The 20,225-nt window shown below is 45.9% G+C and overlaps 1 protein-coding gene across 2 annotated transcripts in view; it reads right to left on the minus strand.

Moving 5' to 3' along the window:
- Positions 1 to 20,225, minus strand: part of LOC121167074 (structural maintenance of chromosomes protein 5) — a 66,296-nt gene that overhangs the window by 20,244 nt on the left and 25,827 nt on the right. For both annotated transcript variants that reach the window (XM_040996455.1, XM_040996454.1), the window contains exons 10-15: positions 17,884 to 18,038; positions 7,316 to 7,429; positions 4,883 to 4,977; positions 4,221 to 4,353; positions 2,869 to 3,042; positions 2,625 to 2,794 (exon numbers count right to left, since the gene is read on the minus strand). In XM_040996455.1, the coding sequence (XP_040852389.1) occupies positions 2,625 to 2,794; positions 2,869 to 3,042; positions 4,221 to 4,353; positions 4,883 to 4,977; positions 7,316 to 7,429; positions 17,884 to 18,038 (841 nt within the window). The remainder of the gene's footprint in view (positions 1 to 2,624; positions 2,795 to 2,868; positions 3,043 to 4,220; positions 4,354 to 4,882; positions 4,978 to 7,315; positions 7,430 to 17,883; positions 18,039 to 20,225) is intronic.

Below are 20,225 nucleotides of genomic sequence, written 5' to 3' on the forward strand. Positions count from 1 at the left end.
AAGGCTATGTGCTTTGTACAAGACTTAAGAGAAGTAAATGATTAGTTCAAATTCAAGAAAAAAGTGTAAAGTTGAAATTAATTCTAGAAAGTTAGATTTGCTATGCAACCAAAGTACATAATTCATGCTTTGAGTAAGAGTTAACAGGCAGGCAGAACAAAGTGAGCATATATCCATTCAAACCAATGAACGGCCACCTGTGACTAAAGGTATGTGTCCTAATCACCATGTTTATAGAACAGACAAGCAGTTACAAAGCAGTGACAACCAAAAGGACTGAGCTGTGTCATGACAGGATATGGGAAAGGCATTGAAAAAAGGCAGAGTACTTTTCCCTATACGGCAAACTCTACTAGCTCTTATTCTATCACATACATTCCAGTTTCTGTAACATAGCTAAATTCAAAACCCTATTCTACAAAATCAGCAAAACCTTCTATCCCTTACTGCTTTCCTCCGGAGCTGGCGGCTTTGTCTGCACCTGCTTCCTACCATTTCAAACTCACTGGGCACAGACACGCAAGCGCAGTGCACAAAGCCCTAGGATGTCCACTGGCGTTTCAGGGCGATCCGTGAGGCTAGGCCTGCCTTAGGCTCCCCTCTCACTGTGCTCTGTGTCCTGGCCAGTAACAGCACAAGGCAAAGCTAATCAACAGAGCAGGATCACAGCGCAGCAGCAGCCACTGAGCCCTTCGTCAGCACGCACTGGGAGAAGCATCTTCAGTGCTTCCTTCTAACAGCAAGCCAGGACCGCCTGGGGAGCAGCTGGGGACACCTGGGGAGCGGCTGGGGAGAGCCTGGGGAGCGGCTGGGGAGAGGCTGGGGAGAGGCTGGGGAGCGGCTGGGGGACGGCTGGGGGACAGCTGGGGGGCAGCTGGGGTCTGCCTGAGAAGCGGCTGGGGAGAGGCTGGGGAGAGGCGGGGGAGAGGCTGGGGGACGGCTGGGGGGCAGCTGGGGAATGGCTCTCCAGGACAACTGCTGGGCTGAGCGATTTGGAAGCTGCATTAGAAGCTTCTCCTAGAATACTATCTCTACTTGAGAAATGACAACTAGATAAGTCAGAGTGTTTGGTCATTTTTCTTTCTCCAAGAAGAGATGAAGTGAGCCTGTCACTTCAAGGAACAGAGCTGCTGATTTTTATTACCACTGATTAATTCAATCTTTTAGATAAAAACCAGAATTCTACAAAATTTGTTATCTGACACAGAAAGCCCAACAACTTTCCAACTTAACAATTTTGATGGAATCATTTATCCACATGCTTTAAATAATATTATAATGCAGGATGTAACAAAAGCATTATGGGTAAAACATTCACTTAGGGGCTTCTGTTGGCTTAGCACCTCCTAGTTGGTATGCTTCTTCCTTTACACCATAAGGGTGCCAGCTCGTGTCCCAATTGCTCCACTTGCCTTTCAGCTCTCAGCTCGTGGTCTAAGACACTCGATGGCCCAAAGCCTTAGGACCTTGCACTCATATGGGAGACCCGGTAGAAGCTCCTGGGCCCTAGTTCATATTGGCTCAGCTTTGACCCTCAGGGCCACATGGGGAGTAAACCAGCAGATGTGAGATCTTTCTCTCCTCTTTGTAAATCTGTCCTTCTAGTAAAAATTAAAATACATGTTAAAAAAAAAGACAGATCGACATTCACGTCGCATGGAAGCCACCACTGTGGCACAGCACATGCAGCTGCTGACTGCAATGCTCACGTGCCACACTGGAGCACCAGCCTGAGCCGGGCTACCTGCTTCTGCTCCAGCTTCCGGCTAACGTGCCTCGGGGGACCGTGAAGATGCTCCAAGTTACTGCGACCATGGCGTCCATGGCCCAGACTTGAATGTTGCAACCATCTTGGGGGTGAATGAGCATACTGAAGAACTTTATGCTCTCTGTCCCTGCCTCTGTCACCATGCTTCTCAGATAAATAAATAAATCTTTTCAAAAAATGTAAACCACAATGGATGCTAACATAAGTCCACTGACATGACTTAAGATTCCATACTGTAATTAAACTTTAACAAACTACATTTTCACAAGTTTTGATGTGATGGTAAAAGAGTCAGTACAGCTATCTAAAAGGTCTCCACAGTATTCCTACTTTTCATAATGGCAGCTCTGTGTGAGGGCTCAACTCCTCCATCCCACCGCACACCGGACACACCACACACTGAACACACAGGCAGCTCCGGGAAACCTCCAGCCCCCACCTGAGGATTGCTGCAGAAACCTGACACAGTTCCATTCTTTGGACAACACTTTTGGTACAGTTATTTTTCGTAACTATTTTCTGTTAAACACAATAAGTTTACTATTTTCTGATAAATGAGCACTACCTTGGGCATTGTGGTGAACAGCAACAGCTGCAATCCATAGAAGCAGGATTTGAGATCTCCGTAGTTTTAGGCACATAAAGGTGCCCAAGGACTGAGGAGCTGACAGCAGACAGCACCACTCGACACCCCTCTCGCCTTGACATACTGACTAAGATCACGTTTACAATCATGGGCAGGACGAGCATGGTTTAATGAAAAACTACTTCAACATTAGTGTGGATGTGGTCAGGCACCAGAGAGACGACACTGCGCTCAGGGTTTCACACGCTCCCCACACAGTCCGCAAAATACCTTCCCTGCTTGGACTTGATCTTCTGATCCAGCTGCCTCTTCTTGGTCTTTCTCTCAAGCAGCTCCTTCTTCTTCTGTCTCAGGTCATTATCTCTGCGTTCCAGGAGCTTGCTTTTCTCACACAAGCCAGTCAATTCTGACTCCACAGACTGCAACTTCATAGTAATTTCCTATGGAAATTCAAAACCGTTAGTACATCTGAAACACAGCTCACATGTGTAGCAGCCCAGTCAAATTCACCAACCTTTAGCTGCTCCTCCAAATGCCTCCTCTGCTCCAGGTCCACAGTCACGGTGAGGAACTGGGCCTCTTTCAGGGCCGTATTACTGGAAATAAGCTTGTTCGAATAGAAAGATGTTTTCACCACATATTTTTCTTCTGCTGTATAAATTTGTTTCAGTCGAGTTTCTTGTATTACCTACAATGCAAAACAAGCACTGACGTTAAAGTACATGTAATAACAATTAAAATATGTTTTAAAGGACTAAAGAATTACAAACACAAAGCAGGTTTAGTTCAGAGTCTAGATAAGTACGAAGCACTCTAGATACACCTTCTGCTTTCAAGCACCACTAATGCCGTCACTGAGACAACGGCGGGTTCGTTCCCGATCGCTGCGCTGGGCAGCGGCACCAAGGAGCAGCAGGCGGAAAGCAGAAGAGCACAGTAAACCGCGCCTCGTTCACCACGCCTCCCAAGCAGGGCGCATGCTGGAATTTTAGTGTTTAAGAAACAGATCGGGGCCAGGGACCCGACAGGGAAGAAAGCCATGGGGAGCCCGTACTCCTCGTGCACGCTCTTCATTTCTACGGCCCAAACATGCAGCTTCGCAAGCACTTCCCATATATTTTGTTAACTACTTAATGGAAACATTTTTCATGCGAAGGAGATTTAAAATTGTTTGAATTTTTTCAAATCTTTTAGGAGTTTTGTAGCGTAAAATATAATCTTTTTTTTAAAGATTTATTTATTTAATGGAAAGTCAGATATACAGAGAGGAGGAGAGACAGAGAGGAAGATCTTCCGTCCGATGATTCATTCCCCAAGTGAGCTGCAACGGCCGGTACTGCGCCAATCCGACGCCGGGAACCAGGAACCTCTTCCGGGTTTCCCACAGGGGTGCAGGGTCCCAAAGCCTTGAGTCATCCTCAACTGCTTTCCCAGGCCACAGGCAGGGGGCTGGATGGGAAGTTGCGCAGCTGGGAAACGAATCAGTGCCCATATGGGATCCCAGCACAAGCAGAGCGAGGAGTTGAGCCGCTAGGCTACCACACCAGGCCCCACTGCCTTCCATTCTAAACTACAGTTTTTCTGCAAGATAATCTGGAATGTATGAATCTGACATAGGTTTACACAGGATTATTAAGCAAAGCAGAATCTAAACAGTACTCAGTTATCTTAAAAGACATAAGTACCCATTCTTATCTCTATATTCCTCCTATCGTCAAATGTTAGCCAAGACTCACTATTGGTGTCTTATTAAAAATAACAGGATAATATACTTTTAAAAATTCCTGGCCACTTCAGGCTGAACTTTAAGTAAGATAAGGCGTTTCAATAAAACAGACTCGTGTCAGTGAGCCAGTGCCTTCCTACCCGCTCGATCTGTTCTCTCGTCCTTTCGGTTCCCACGGGGACTTCATGGATGTGATACTGGTAGCAAAGGTAGCTCATGACCAGGTCTGGTGCATCGAACAGCTCTCGTAGGTAAGAGATAAACCCGTATTGCCTGAAAAAGTGAGACTCAGTTTGAATTCAGTTCTCGAGAAATCAGAAAAAAAGCCAAGACTGAAAAGTGGCCACAGCTTTTTAAATATTTAAATACATTTCATATTATCCACCTTCTTACCCGAGATGCCTAAAACATTTGTGATTGCTAAATAGTAAATTGCTTTTTTTAACTTCTTCTGTTGCTTGTATATTTTGAATTCCTACTTAGACATGGAGCTAAGATAACAATTTTTAGTTGGTCCTTTAGAAATTACTTAGCTTTAGAAAGCAATGATTTATCACTTCATTTTCCCATTAGCTTACCAACTATTTTTCTGCTATGTAGTAAACGGTTCAATATAGTTTTGCTCGACACCTCCATCATACACGGACACTAACTACACACCAGGAGGGCGCGTCTACACGGACACGCATGCTCTTGGGTACAAAGTTTTCTTTTTTTAAAAAAGCACTACACCTTATCATAAACATATGCGAGAAAGAATTAATTCAGACATATTTAAAAGACCAAATGATTTAATACTCACTTGAGTTCGTTGAGCAGTCTCGAGGGCGGCCTGGCTGCGTGTGAGCTCCTGGGAGCAATGACAGCATTCACTCTTAGCTTTTTATTGTCACGGACCTGAGGAATGAGAAAGGCACACACTGGGACACACGCCCTCCAGAGGCAGGAGGTCTGGGCAGCAGCTGCGATCCCCCAGTGAGAGCTGTAGCCCCCTGGGAGTGCATGGTTCAAGTCCTGGCTCTGATCCAGTTCTCTGCTAACGTATACCCTGGCAGGCAGCGCGTGCTGATTCACGTGTCTGAATCACTGTCCCCCTTGGGGGCAAGCTGGACTGAACCCCTGGGTCCTGGCTTTGGTCGCTGCAGTCCCAGCTACTGTGGGCACTTGAGAAACGAACCAGCAGTTGGGAGATTAAAGTTTGTCTATATCTCTCAGGCTTTTAAATAAAGAAAGAAACAGAGGAAGAAAGGAAGACGATTTCCAAAGTTACTATATTCCTACTGCTATTCATGGGACAATCAGAAATTGGACCATTGGATATTTGATGGTAATGTTAAGAAACTTACTGTGATATGATACTGTAACTACATTTTTTTAAAGTTCATTTCTTTCAGAGGTATATACTAAGATACTTTCAGATCAAACAGAATGAGACTTACTTCAAAATGATACAGAACAGAAATGGCCCAAATAATGGCAGCTCATCTTGCACTGAGCTAAACTTTTTACAAATTCCAGACCTTAAGAAAAGTTCTAATTTTATTTACGTGAAAGGTAACAAGATGAAGGAGACACCCAGAGAAAACACACAGTTCACCTGCTGGTTTTACTCCCCAGAAACAGTCACATCTGAGTCAAATTCAACCTGACTTCACACACGGGTGCCAGGGACCCACGTCCATGAGCCAGTGTCTGCAGACTCCCAGGGTAAAATTTAGTCAAGAAGTTGGAAATGGGAGCCAAGCTGGGACTTGAACCCAAACATTTTGACAAGGAATCCGGGAGGCATCTGAAGTGCTGGGCCAACAGCCAAGCCTGGACAAATCTTTAAAGACATCTTCTGAAGTCATCAGAGATGCCAGAAACATACGCTGATGGTGGAGAGAGGCGCCATCTGCGAGAGAACGGCGCGAGCTGAGTTTATGCGCCACATCAGGAAAAGGGCAAAGAGCAGAATGACAGACTCAGGACTGTTTATGAAGGCCTACACTGCCGTAATAATACGGGGGAACCCGCCAAGGGGAGGGAAGTTGGGGAGGAAGAAAGGAAATCCCAGAGCCTATGGAACTGTATCATTAAATGAAACAAATTAAAAAATAAGGAAGCAAAGCAAACAAAAAAAAGGTTATATGTTTGAGAATTTCAGCGAGAAGGAACAAAAGAGAATTAAAGAGAAATATCCAGTATGAGAAACAATGCCGAGAGATCCAAGAGACTCAGAAAAGATCAAATAGGGAAAAAAAATATATACTGGAAAAGTTAGACACATTGAAAACTTTTCTCCTATTTGCCAAATTTGACAATACGAAAGGAAAGGGGCCAGTGATACGGCAAAGTAAGACCACCTTCACCTGCAGCACTGGTACCCCAGGTGAGCAACAGTTTTGAGTTCCAGCTGCCCCACTTCCAACCCAGCTCCCTGCCAATGCTGTGAGCAAGCAGTGAAAAATGGCCCAAGACTTTGGGAGACCTGGAAGAAGCTCCTGGCTCCAGACTCGCCCAGTTCTGGCTGCTGCAGCCATTGGGGACAGAACTGCTGAGAGAAGATCTGTTTCTTCTTTGCAGATCTTTCATTCTTTCCTTCCTTTTCTTCTGGTTACTCTGCATCTCAAATCATTTTTTGTAAAAGCCAAAAGTTCAAAGCCCATTTAAAAATACCTAACTATACTATGTAACAGCACTGCTCTGAATCCACCAGCCTCTGACGTGGCCACCAGCCCCTGGGGTCACAGAAGTGGAACTTCTGGCCTCCGGTGTCAGGCAGCACACAGACCGCCCTGACGGCTACAGCAGCCTTCAGCTACCAGCAGTATCTGCCACACAGATACAAGACTCTCATTCTTTGAAAGGAAGTTCCACTTACATTACTGTGAAATAACATCAAATAGACTGCCCCTTTAAAAAAAACTGAGCTCAATTTAATAACTTCCAAAGAGATGTGCAAAACCAAAGGCACATCACTGCAGTGTTTCCTTCTCTTAAAGCAACGGGCCAGAATTATTTTCCATACTAATTCCAAATGATTATTTTCACATGTTACAGATGCTAATGGGCTAGTTTGCTTTTACAGAATAAGTCCGTACCCACATCATGGCAAAGAGGAAAGAACAGAGCAGAACTGACTGATGTGCACACAGAGGTCCAGCAGTGATGCACCACCTCTGCTGGCTCTGCTCAAGGTAGATTCGAGTACTGAGAAGTGCCAGGTGAACAAGTGTCAGGTTGGTGAACTTGCCTCTTTGAGGAAAACTTCCATATCTTCTTGACTCTCAAATACAAAGGCTCTCAAGTCATTTGATGGAATATGATTCTCAATATACTTGGCATTTTTATTATCTTTCACATTGATCTACAAAAATCAAAAAGATAAGTTACCTGCACGAAACAAAATCAATCAACCATGCTCCCCTGTAAGTCAGACGTAATTAATTAGATTGACGCATAATGAAAGGGAAAGCAAAAAAAAAAAAAAAAAAAAGCCAACTTGGTGTGCCTAAGGGTCCCTGGAGAATACGCCACCCGAAGGCGCGCCCGCACACGTGACCAGGTGCTGCGGCTGGACCAGCATGTGAGGCATGCGACTCTGATACTTTCTAAGACATAACTTGAGCTCCTTTCTGCTCAGCTCACTCAACACCAAAAGCATTCCAAACGATGACACAAGAGTACAAGCACTTTTCATCTTCTGCCAAATTTTAAACATTTTTTTTCTTAATCTCCAAGATAACTTCAGGTTTTACAAAATGTTTTCTTCTTTTTACTTAAAAGCCAGAGTGAGATCCATGCATAAAGCGGGAGAGGGTGAGAGAGGCAGAAACAGACTCACTTCTCAAACCAACGAGCAGGGCAGGACTGGGCAGGACAGCGGCTCTACCCAGGAGGCCTGCCAGCCTCCGGGACTGAGGCCTGCGCACCTTGGAGCCATCACCTGTCAATGTCTGCATATGAGGATCAACGCTACTAAACGTGTCACCAGTTCAGGAGACACCGTCTCAGAGAGTATTACCAACGATTTGGTGCGGACCGGTAGCCATACGTTGAAAAACAAAGAATGAGAAAGCCCCACCAACAGAGGCACACAAAAATGCTAACTGTGGAATTTTGAACAGTTATTTATTTCTATTAGAAAGTCATAGACTGAAAGTTCTTCCACCCACTGTTTCACTCCCCAAGTGGCAGCAGCAGACAGAGCTGAGCAGAACCCAAAGCCAGGAGCCAGGAGTTAGAACCTCTTCCGGATCTCCCACAGGGGTGCAGGGTCCCAAGGCTTTGGGCCATCCTCGACTGCTTTCCCAGGCCACAAGCAGGGAGCTGGATGGGAAGTGGAGCAGCCAGGATTAGAACCGGCACCCATATGAAATTGCAGTGTGCCCAAGGCAAGGATTTACCTACTAAACTATCACACCGGGCCCAAAGTACAATAGTTAAGAGAGAAGTTTCTGGGGTCAAAATCATGTCCTTTCAAATCCTGTATGTACTATTGACCAGGCAGCACTGCAATCCCAGAAAGCTTCAGATTATTCCATCTGTGAGATGGACACAGCAAACTCATACACATTACAGGACTAAATGTGGATGAATTGAGACAAAACAATAAGAAACAGTAATAATAAAATTTTAAAACTGCACATAAGTGTTAACCAATATTAAGGAAAAAATTTAAACCCAAAATGCACCATCATTTAAATATAAACACTGAATATACAGGGTTTAATCAATTTTCTTTTAGTACATTACTCTACTGAAAGGAACAATGCAAATGCAACAGAATGGGAGTGGGTATTTACTATCATCAAATGGGTAAGAGTGACCCCAAAAGTAACCCCCACGTGACTGTCAGAAGTCACCCAGAGGCAGAAAGTGAGAGCAAGCCCTGGCCTAGTGGTCTCTTGCACAAGCACCCACGCTGGCTAGGCCGGGCCACACTGAAGCCTGCAGCTCAGATCTGATGGTGTGGAGTGATCCAGCGTTCTCCAGGATCTGCTCTGGCAGGGGGCTGCGGCCCAGACCTCCCCCTAGACTCTCTCACCGTGACATCTGACACAGGCTGCCGAAGCAGCTTCTTACACGCTTCCTTCTCAGCTATGGGACCTGGCTGTCGTCCTTTAAGCTGTGCCAGTGCATTCATCAGAGATGCTCTGACATGCTAGCATCCCCAAGGCCCTGTCTTCTGTAAATGGTCTACCCAGTCAATTGATGGTAGACAGTCCTCAAGAAGTCACCTGAGCAGGTGTCACTTGGGCCACTGGCCAGATGCAGTTCCCACTGGACTGACTCACACTTTGTCCCAAAGCACCCACTGTCTGGTCTGCCACCCTGAAGGGCAATTCAGCTATGTTGTTGGTTATGTGGCTTCCACTTTCCAATGCCACCTCTCCTAAGTGAACAAAGTATAAGCCCAAGTTCCTAACTGACAAACTAGCAAGGCACAGACAAATGCATCTAGTAGATCACTCAAGATCATCTGGTGGCTGATACTTCACACTTTTTAAAATGAAAATGTTGTACACATCTGATTCTGCAATGTCTTATGTTTCATAATGTCATACATGACTTTATATCAGTGGACACCTGTAACAACATTTACTGGTTGCACGATATTCTATTATAAGCATACAGAATAACTTATTCAACTAATCAATATCTTTGTAAATGATCTTTTGCCCTATCGTTCTATTTTTATAAACACCATGAGGAGTCTACATGTAAATATATCTGCATATCCTTCCAATTCTAGAGTAGAACTGGTAGAAATAACTCATGGAGACAGATAGCTAACTGACAAATTATACAGTAACATTCTAACTGGGCATATTACCAACTGCCCATGGAGACAGCAGCATCTCAAGCAGGCAGTGAGATCAGGAGTTACAAGGGTAGGGAAGGAAGGGAGATGGGGATTACAGGGGTGGGGGAGGAAGGGAGATGGGGGTTACGGGGTGGGGGAGAAAGGGAGATGGGGGTTATAGGGTAGGGGAGGAAGTGGTAGGGGAGAAAGGAAGGGAGATGGGGGTTATAGGGTAGGGGAGGAAGTGGTAGGGGAGAAAGGAAGGGAGATGGGGTTACGGGGGTGGGGAGGAAGGAAGAGAGATGGGGGTTACAGGGTAGGGGAGGAAATGGTAGGGGTGAGGAGGAAGGAAGGGAGATGGGGGTTACAGGGTAGGGGAGGAAGTGGTAGGGGAGGAAGTGGTAGGGGAGGAAGTGGTAGGGAAGGAAGGAAACGGATGGAACAATCAAGGAGCAGCCCATTGAATAGCAGAGTACCTCTCTTCATCTCCAAGATTCAAGTGTAGTTTAAAATGTATACATGTCAGCTACCAATACGACCCCGATGGCAGGCCACTGCCAGGAGCTCCAACCAACGACAATCAACAAAATGGAGCTTTGAATTATTATCTTCTGGTTGTCATTGTGGAAAATATCTCTTCACAATTACCTTTGTATGCCTTATACTGATTACAGTATTTTTACAAGATATCTTCTTCTAATCCTTATCAGATCAATCATAAACAATGTCCACATATCAAAGAGAAACTTTCTTTTTAATCTAGCAAGAATATTCTAACTGTGCACACTGAGTAACACAATATACAATGGATAACAATTTTACTGATACGATTTAACATAATAAAACTTAGTAAAATTATTTTTCATAAAGTATACAATAAATGTATTATAGAAAATGCAGCTTTTCATAAATTCTTCATGAATTGTTTTCAAAAGAAAAAAAATCATGCTGCAAAAATAATTCTTAAATCATTTCAGGGTAAGTTTTATCTAATATCAGTTTCAAAAGAACGTGGTTTTCTACTTTTTCGTCTCTTTATTTGGGCAAACTTGTTTTTCATCTTACTAAAACATGGTTACACTCATCAGCTGCCTCCCCGAGTACAGTTATTCTCTCACGACTCTATCGTCATGGTTACACCCATCAGCTGCCTCCCCGAGTGCAGTTATTCTATTCCATGACTCTATCGTCGAAAGCTAACACAGGTTTAATGTTGTTAATAAATCATTGATTTCATTTTACAAATCCTCACTATTTTCTGATGGGCAGAAGGCTGTCTTTCTATTCTACACACATCTCTTTTCAACATTTATTCGTGGCAGCTTCCTTCAGTCGGGTTCTGTCCGAATGCCTCCCACAGCACCGAGGTGACTGGCTCACTGTCGCGCCCACGTTTCTTATCGTCCGGCGATAAGAGGCAGACGCGAGTGAAGTCTTCTGCGGTAGTCTTTATTGCGCGCACCAAGATGAGGAGGGAAAGGCCCAGATCCCGGCAGGCTGTCTGCTCTTATGTGCTGACTGGCCCCGCCTCCGCCGATGATAGGTCGGCGTCTTGATTACGCAGGGTCCTAGGCGACTGGATTCGTCAGTCCCAGTGTTCATGCGCCGGCCACGCCTCAGCTCACTGGGCATGTGCTAGGCGCCTGCGCAGTACCACGAAAGCTACGTCACCAGGAACCAAGGTGTGGCTTTTCCGGCCGGCGCCATTTTGGGTACGGCATGTAGCCAGTACATGCAGATGCGGCTGGCAACATCTCCCCCTTTCTTATACAATAGAAAAAATAAGCTGGTATGGGCCTGTCTTAGGTTGTAGACTCAAGGCGCACGATCCGTCATAGGGAGGCTGCGTAGCTTGACGTAGTCCCTGTCTTAGACCGATAATTGTCTGGGTCTATCTTACCCGTCATGGGCTACAACCACGGTGGTTGTAAAGAGCAATGTCTCGACAAGGCAGTTATAAAAGCGACAACCCTCTCGCGTGCAATGGACAAGTCCTGCGAGGTGCAAGGGCTAGTCGGGCACATCATGCTCGAACTCAGTGCAATGCCATAATGGCCTGAGGTGCAGGAGCCATGATGTCCATGCTCTTAACTAAGCCTGTTGAAGCATGCTCAACCATACCATGGGGGAGTCACCATTCTGCATGGCTAGTAGGGCTTTATGTATTGCCACACGTTTTCGCTGAGCGCGGCATCTCAGACGACACAGGCAAAAAAGGCATAAGGCACAGCCTGTACATAAGAGCAGAATCAGCACAACCATTCCCACCCATTCCTTAATATGGGAAGTGATGTTCCAAATCCAAGTGGCCAGGGTTTCAGTAACAACAGGATCCACCCGTGTAGAATTAATCTGGACAATGGCAATTCACAAGTCAGACTGTAGAATATCAAATTCTCTCGTCCAGTTTCTTAAAAGGTGAGAAGAAAGCTGGCAGGAAAGATTAGCAGCCGTTGCCTCGTGCAAGCGTTCCAGCGGTTGCAGAAACGTCAGAAGGCGGTGATGGACAGGAACGAGTCAATCGAGCTGGAACCCAAACCGGAACTGGGGCGTCCTGTGGAAACACACAAATGGCTCCTCGAGCCTGCCTAATAACTGGGTCTGGGCCCTTCCATTTGGACTCCAGAACATCCTTCCACTTGACCCAAGATTGCTCTTGCGCCGTGTTAAGGGAATGACGATCTGCAGCACTGAGGCCTTGCTCATCCAGCTGTAAAAAATTGATGGTGAAAAGAGCCAGGGCTAGAGTGGCCCGAGGGCTCTGACTGGCGAGGCCAAGCGATTCCCAGGTGGTTTTTTGTTTTTGCAACAATTCCTTAATAGAGCGATGAGCACGTTCGATTATTCCCTGACCTTGTGGATTATAAGGAATGCCAGTCACTAATTTGATGCCCATCTTCATGCAAAAATCACGAAATTTGGCTGAAGTATAGGCGGGGCCATTATCAGTCTTAATACACTCAGGTTTACCCCATGCGGCCCATGCTTCTAAGCAGTGTTGGATTACATGGATGGCCTTCTCCCCGGTTAGAACTGATGCAAAGAGCACACCAGAAAAGGAGTCCACGGATACATGAACAAATTGGTTCTTCCCAAAGGATGGGACGTGTGTCACATCCATCTGCCACAATTGATTGGGTCTCAATCCCCTAGGATTGACCCCCTCATGTGAAGCAGGTCTAAATTCGCAGCAGGCAGGGCAATCAAGAACTATTTGGCGTGCTTCCTTTCTAGTGATCCCAAATCGGAGTCTGAGGGTTTGGGCTGAAACATGAAATTGTGAATGAAACTGGCGGGCTTTCTCCCCTGAGGATGGTGGAGACACCATCATAATCATGATTTGGGTTCTGGTGGCGGCATCGGCAAGAGCATTCCCTCGAGCTAATGGCCCTGGTAAACCTGAATGAGCTCGGATATGGGTTATATAAAAGGGGTGGCTTCTACGCCAGATGGCCTGTTGAATTTGTTTAAAGAGATCCGCCACTGGGCCGGACCCTGAAATAGAGCCAGCGGCCTCCAAAACATTCACTGCATTAACTACATATTGAGAATCAGAAACAATATTCAAAGGTTCTAGAAAGGTTTGTAAGGCAAAAAGCACCATATGGCATTCTACCCTCTGAGGAGAGACCGTCGCAAAGGTCTTTTTTATCACAGTATCTCCGGCAACTAAGGCTCCGGCTCCTGTCGAGGAACCGTCAGTAAAAATTGTAAGAGCACCAGGGAGAGGACAGGCACTGGTTCTTATCGGAAAAACCACAGGATGTCGCTGTAAAAATTGTAGTAATGGATGCCTTGGAAAATGATTATCAAAAATTCCCTGATAGACAAACATTAAGATGGACCACTCATTGCTACACCCACTCAGCACTTGTAATTGCTGAACAGTATAGGGGACTATTATGCGGTCCGGATGACGCCCAAAATGAATTAAGGCTAATTTTAATCCTTTAAACACTATTGACGCGATCGCAGATGGATACCATTGAATAGACTTAATCTGAGAAACCTGAGAATGAATCCAAAGTAACGGGCCCTGTTGCCATAATACAGCAGTGGGGAAAACTTCTGTAGGCAATACACATAGCTCAAAAGGCTGATTTTGATCTAGGCGTACTAATTGAGCCTTTTCAATAGCTTCCTGGACTTTTATTATGACCTGTTGTGCCTCATGGGTGAGGGTTCGCCTGGAAGCGAGATCAGAATCGCCTTCAAGCAGAGCAAACAAAGGCCGTAACTCTTGAGAAGAGATCTTAAGGAAGGGTCGCAACCAATTAATATCCCCCACTAATTTCTGAAAATCATTCAAAGTTCGCAAATGAGAAATCTTGAGGCTTATCTTTTGAGGCTTAATACATGTTTCTGTAATTAAAGACCCTAAGAAGGCTTTCACCTGCTGTATTTGAACCTTCTCGGATGAAATTATAAGGCCATAATCCTGTAAAGCCCGCTTCAGATCAACGTAAATCTGTAACAACTGATCTTGCTCTTGAGCACAAATTAAAATATCGTCCATATAATGGACGACACGGGCCACTGGAAAACGATCTCGCAGTGGTTGTAACACTTGGGCAACATAAAGTTGACACATGGTAGGACTGTTAGCCATCCCCTGGGGCAAAACTTTCCATTGATATCGCTTATCCGGCTCTTCATGATTAATGGAGGGAATAGTAAAAGCAAACCTCTCCCTATCCTTCAATGCTAATGGTATAGAAAAAAAGCAATCCTTCAAATCAATCACTAATAACGGCCATTGCTTAGGGAGGGATGACAAAACTGGAAGGCCACGTTGAACGGGACCAAAGCACTGCATCTGTGCATTTACAGCTCTTAAATCATGTAGGAGGCGCCACTTTCCTGATTTTTTTTCTGATAACAAAGATAGGAGTATTCCAAGGAGAAACAGAGGGCTCCAGATGTCCCAAATGTAGCTGTTCCTGAACTAATTGTTGAGCAGCTTGGCATTTTTCAAGAGAAAGCGGCCATTGGGGAACCCAAACCGGCTCCGCTGTTTTCCAGGGTATGGGCAGCTGCACGCCAATGGCCACTACTAAAAACCCAGACCTTTACGGCCTGGATTTCCCCGGGGTTCAATTGGCTGGACAATACCTTGACTCTGTTTACCTAAACCCTTTCCTTGAATATAGCCCATTTTATCCATCAACTTTTGAGAGACTTCAGAATAACCAGAGGCATTGGAGACTAGTCGTATCCCCATCTGTTGAAGAATATCTCTTCCCCAAAGGCAAACCGGTAGGTTCAGGACATAGGGTGTGACTGTCCCGCAATTGCCTTCCTTATCCTTCCACTGTAGGGCTCTGGCACTTTGGGATGGAGCTTGTTCAAACCCCAGACCGCGTAGGCTGTGAGAAGTTTGAATCAAAGGCCAATCACGCGGCCAATACTTGGAGGTTATGATGCTCTTATCAGCTCCCGTGTCTAAAAGCCCCATAAACGGTCTATTCTCTATTTGCAACTCAAGCATGGGTCTATCGATCATATCCATCATTAAATTTATATAAGGAACCTCTACTTGGGTCTGGACAGTCTTATCTGCACTAATTAAAGCTGGTAAAAATATGAGTTGGGCTATAGGATCACCTGGCGCGACAGCAAAAGCACCTCGTGGGACTGAGCACAGCACTGAAAAGGAGCTAGCTTCCGGATGTAAAATTCCAGGTGTTACAATAAAACCTTGAGAGCTCAAGGCTGCTCGGCCTATCACAAGCCCGACCGCACCAGGTGGTACCGTGTCTGTTAAGATGACCGGTACCGGCGTAATGCCGTCCTCTGGTTTTAAGAGGACTCCGGTGGCGGCACAGAGGTCCAGACTTGCAGGGTGTCGCTCCTGGCAGGGTTCCCTCATGCATGACGGAAGAGTGCCCGATCGGTCAAGGGGACCTGGGCCTTCGATCCCCATCTCCCGTTTTTTGACTCCTGGCTTAAGGGGTGTTTTGGCTCCTGACTCGAGAGAGGGCGTCCTTTTATATCCTTCACTGACTTGCATTCATTGGCCCAATGTCTACCTTTGCGGCACCGTGGGCATATCCCAGGAGGCTTATTGCTAGGCCCTGCACGGCATTCCCTTTTCATATGTCCTGGTTTGCCACACTGAAAGCACACGGGTGATGTTCTCTCCCTATGATTAGACCTCAAAATGGCGGCTGCTAGTCCATGAGCTGTTAAAGGGCCTCCTGTATCCCTACAAACCTTTAGCCAATCTGAAATTCCCTTGGACTTACGATCCTTGAGTAGGGCTCTACATTCTGCATTACACTGCTCCCAAATTATCTGCTCTACCATTCTAGTGTTCTGATCTCCCTCTCCAAAGGTCCTTTCCACGGCCTGCATTACGCGTGCCACAAAATCAGCAAAGGGCTCATCCGGCTCCTGCTTAACCTGTGTAATGCCCAGTTTCTCTTGCCCTTTAAGTGAAAGGGCCTTCCAAGCCTTTATAGCTGCAGTAGAAATTTGAGTATATACTGGCCATGGATATCTATTTTGATCATCAGAGTATTGGCCTTGTCCGGAAAGCATATTATAAGACCACGTCAAAGCGTCGCCGCCGCGCTGTTGATTTGCGCGGGCGGTCTCAGCCAAAAGCTCCTGCCATAATCCCTTCCAATTTAGATATGATCCCATATTAGGGAGAACAGCCTTCACCACAAATTGCCAATCAGAGGGAGTCATATTCATTCCCCCCATACGTTCTAACAGGGACAATGTATAATTGGCATGAAGACCATATTGCTTTACAGACATGGCCAATTCTCGCACTAATAATGCATCTACCTGTCTGTAAACTCTTTCCCTTTCTTCTTCTAAGACGGGGAACATATTTTGAAGTTCCCGGCGTGTGACTGGATCGATGAAGGAGGAGCCGGCACCACAACTCATGGGTGGGGCAGATGGGGTTACAGGAGGAGGAACCATTAGTGAAATGGCTCCAGAGCCCTGAGGCCATGGGCCGAGCATGGCCGGCGCAGTAGCACCGCAATTCTCTTTCTTCTCCTTTTCTGATCCTCCTCTGTTTCCTGCGGGTTGTTTGCGTTCTAAACGCCTATCCCGCTTGTACCCTTCCTCCGCGTCGGACGTCTCCGAACTTGATGAGGAAGATCCTGCTTTCAGTTTCACCTTTCTTTTCAAACCGGTTCTCCTCTCCCGCTCTGTTTCTGAGAGACTATCCTGGGCAGACTGAAGGGCTTTGTCACTCTCTCTGACCGCTCCCTTAAGGAGGGCATAAACCGTCTGCAAAAATTTTACCAGAGAGATCTGTGCGCCCATGTCTATAACCAGAAGCAGTGGCTCCTATACCTCCGATTTATGCTCCTAGTCACCCGAAAGTTCTCCCTCTCAGAGCTCCTTACCTGTCTTATGGCCGCAGTTCTGACTTCGTCCCATTCAAAACGGGAGGCCCCCTCCAGGTCCCGGGTATTCGGCACCAGTTGTCGCGCCCACGTTTCTTATCGTCCGGCGATAAGAGGCAGACGCGAGTGAAGTCTTCTGCGGTAATCTTTATTGCGCGCACCAAGATGAGGAGGGAAAGGCCCAGATCCCGGCAGGCTGTCTGCTCTTATGTGCTGACTGGCCCCGCCTCCACCGATGATAGGTCGGCGTCATGATTACGCAGGGTCCTGGGCGACTGGATTCGTCAGTCCCAGTGTTCATGCGCCGGCCACGCCTCAGCTCACTGGGCATGTGCTAGGCGCCTGCGCAGTACCACAAAAGCTACGTCACCAGGAACCAAGGTGTGGCTTTTCCGGCCGGCGCCATTTTGGGTACGGCATGTAGCCAGTACATGCAGATGCGGCTGGCAACAGCTCACTGCCCTCCTGCCAGCCCCACACCTCTTTCTCCAAGAGTTCACTGCTTCACAGCAAGGTGCCGCCCGCACAAGCTCACACACAGACTAAGCACTGTGCCACATGCTGTGATGTCTGCTAGCAGAAAACCAGGGTATCAAAAGGACCAAGAATTCTTAAGACAATCTGTAATGACAAGACTTTTCTTACCGTGAGCATGATGGGCTCACACACCCTCTGCTTGAACTTGTCTCTGTTGCTTCTCAGCCATAACACGGCGTCGTAGGTGTCACGGTACCTCTGTCTCAGCTTATCCTCCTTCTGGTTCATAAGATTATCAAAACGCACAATATGATCGCTCACATCTGCAGTGAGAAAAACACGTTTCTCTGAAGGCCTTAATCGGTAAGATAACCCGCTAATAATGTTAAAGAATATTGCCGGAGTCCAGCTCCAGCTGAGTTCAGAACTCGCAAAGGGTGCATGGATGAGGCGCAAAGAAAGAGACCAGTAGGAACTCCTGATCGTAATGGGCGACGCACAAAAGCTGTCCGCTTTATTTATACAAAATCAGTCAAACTCTGGCTCAGGCTTTTTACGTCACGGTCAAGTGGGGGTTTCTAAAGATAACTCTGCCATTTGTTTCACCTAAGGCTAGGTTGCTATTCACCTGGCACCTGGCGCCTGGCTAGGAAAAGGTTTTCAATAGATGGTGCATATCAATCAGTAACACATTCCTACCACAATTCTCATTCTACAGCTTGCTCTTGAGACAGTCAAGGAAGGAAGGGACCTAAAAGATCAAAGAAAGAGGAAAGAACAGATTCCCACCACACCTGAAGACAGAACACCCTTGATTAGCATAGGATCAAAAGGGGAGTTAGCACCCTTGATTAGCATATGGTCAATGGGGGGAGGGAAAACCCTAAGCCTTATGGCTAAAACAGTATCAGCAACATCAACTTCCAAGCTCACATCGGTAGTAAACATTAACTCCACAGAGGCAGACAATGCCTAAATAGATTACAGAAACCTCGATGGGGTTGTCCATGCAAAGCAAGGTGGAGCTGCATTCAGGTGTTGTAGAGACATCCGCCAGGCCTTGCCATACAGCGGGAAGTTCCTTGCGGCCTTGCACACCTTCCTGTCTTCCACATCCATCACATGGGCCCCAGCAGAATATGCCAGATGTAAAGCTTCTAAATATTATTCTGCAAGTACTCTGCATAGAGGAAAAGAACTGGCCTGGATAAGTCAACCTAAAGTGTTCTAACACCCAAGATTAAAAATAATCTTGAAGCTATAAAAAATGTTAAGCAGGTAGCCTAAGCAGGAACAGAAGAGGACAGTGTTGTGGCACTGCTTGCAATCCTGGCATGCCGGACTGCAATACTGACTGTTCAATCCAACTTCCTGCTAACGGCCCGGGGGGCAGGGAAAGATGTCCCAAGGACATGAGAGACCCAGGGGGCTTCACGGCCCTTAGCTGGGACACTGTGGTCATTTAGGGAGAAGAACAATGGATGCAAGACCTGTTTTTCTGCCTTTGAAATAAATACAGAATTTAAAAGAAGAAAAAGAAAATTAGGTTTCGTATCAGAAGACAGTAACAACAGACCTCCAAAATTCTGAGAAAACTTATTTTCAACCTAAAAGTATACACAAAAAATTGAGTAAAGGAGAGCAAAAAGACACTACCAGGATGGATACAAAGACTATGAAACTCATTCTAAAATGCCACTGCTTAGGATGGGCTCTGATTATGCAGCAAAGATAAAGAACGCAGCCACAGACGACTTCCTGAGAACAACCAGTGTGGCCAGCAAGAGGCACAGAGCTACAGAAGTGAACAACACTCCATAATTCCTTCAATTTAAAGAAACAAACAAGCAAGTGTCATATTTTTTAAAAACTAGAATAAAACATTTAAAACTATTAACAAAAGGAAATTTAATCATAAAATAATACTTGGCTTGGGTGTGTCAGAGTTCATTGTTATAATATTATTTCTGAGCTTGTAGAATTAACCCGTATAAGAAGAATACACAAAAATTAGTAATGCTTCTCAACAGAATATCAAAGTGTTTTCAGGCTTGAGTAAACAGAGCCCAGCTGGCAGAAGGAGAACCAGGAAGCGTGAGAGGAGGGAAAGCATGGATGAGGCCTGCTACTTTATACTGCCAAGTACACATTCAGGAATATTAGTAACTCAAGTAACAATAAGAAAGACAGGAATTTAATCAAATTAATCCTTTTTAAACTTTTATTTTATTTTAAAGATCTCTTTATTTTTATGTGAAAGGCAGAGCCACAGCTGTCTTCTACCTGCTGGCCAGGGCTGGGTTGGACTGAAGCCAGAAGCTTGCCCAAGTGCGTGGCTGATCCGCCGCTGCCTTCCCAGGCCATAAGCAGGGAGCTGGATCAGAAGTGGAGCAGCCAGGACTTGAACCAGCACCCATAAGGGATGCCAGCACTGCAGCCAAAGGCTTAGCTTCTTGACCCCAAGAATTAACTTTTAAAAAACTGATGTTACTGGAAAGAGATGCAAGCTT

This window comes from Ochotona curzoniae, unplaced genomic scaffold (genome assembly GCF_017591425.1).
Source record: "Ochotona curzoniae isolate NIBS_2020 unplaced genomic scaffold, NIBS_Ocur_1.0 patch305, whole genome shotgun sequence".
NCBI lineage: Eukaryota > Metazoa > Chordata > Mammalia > Lagomorpha > Ochotonidae > Ochotona > Ochotona curzoniae.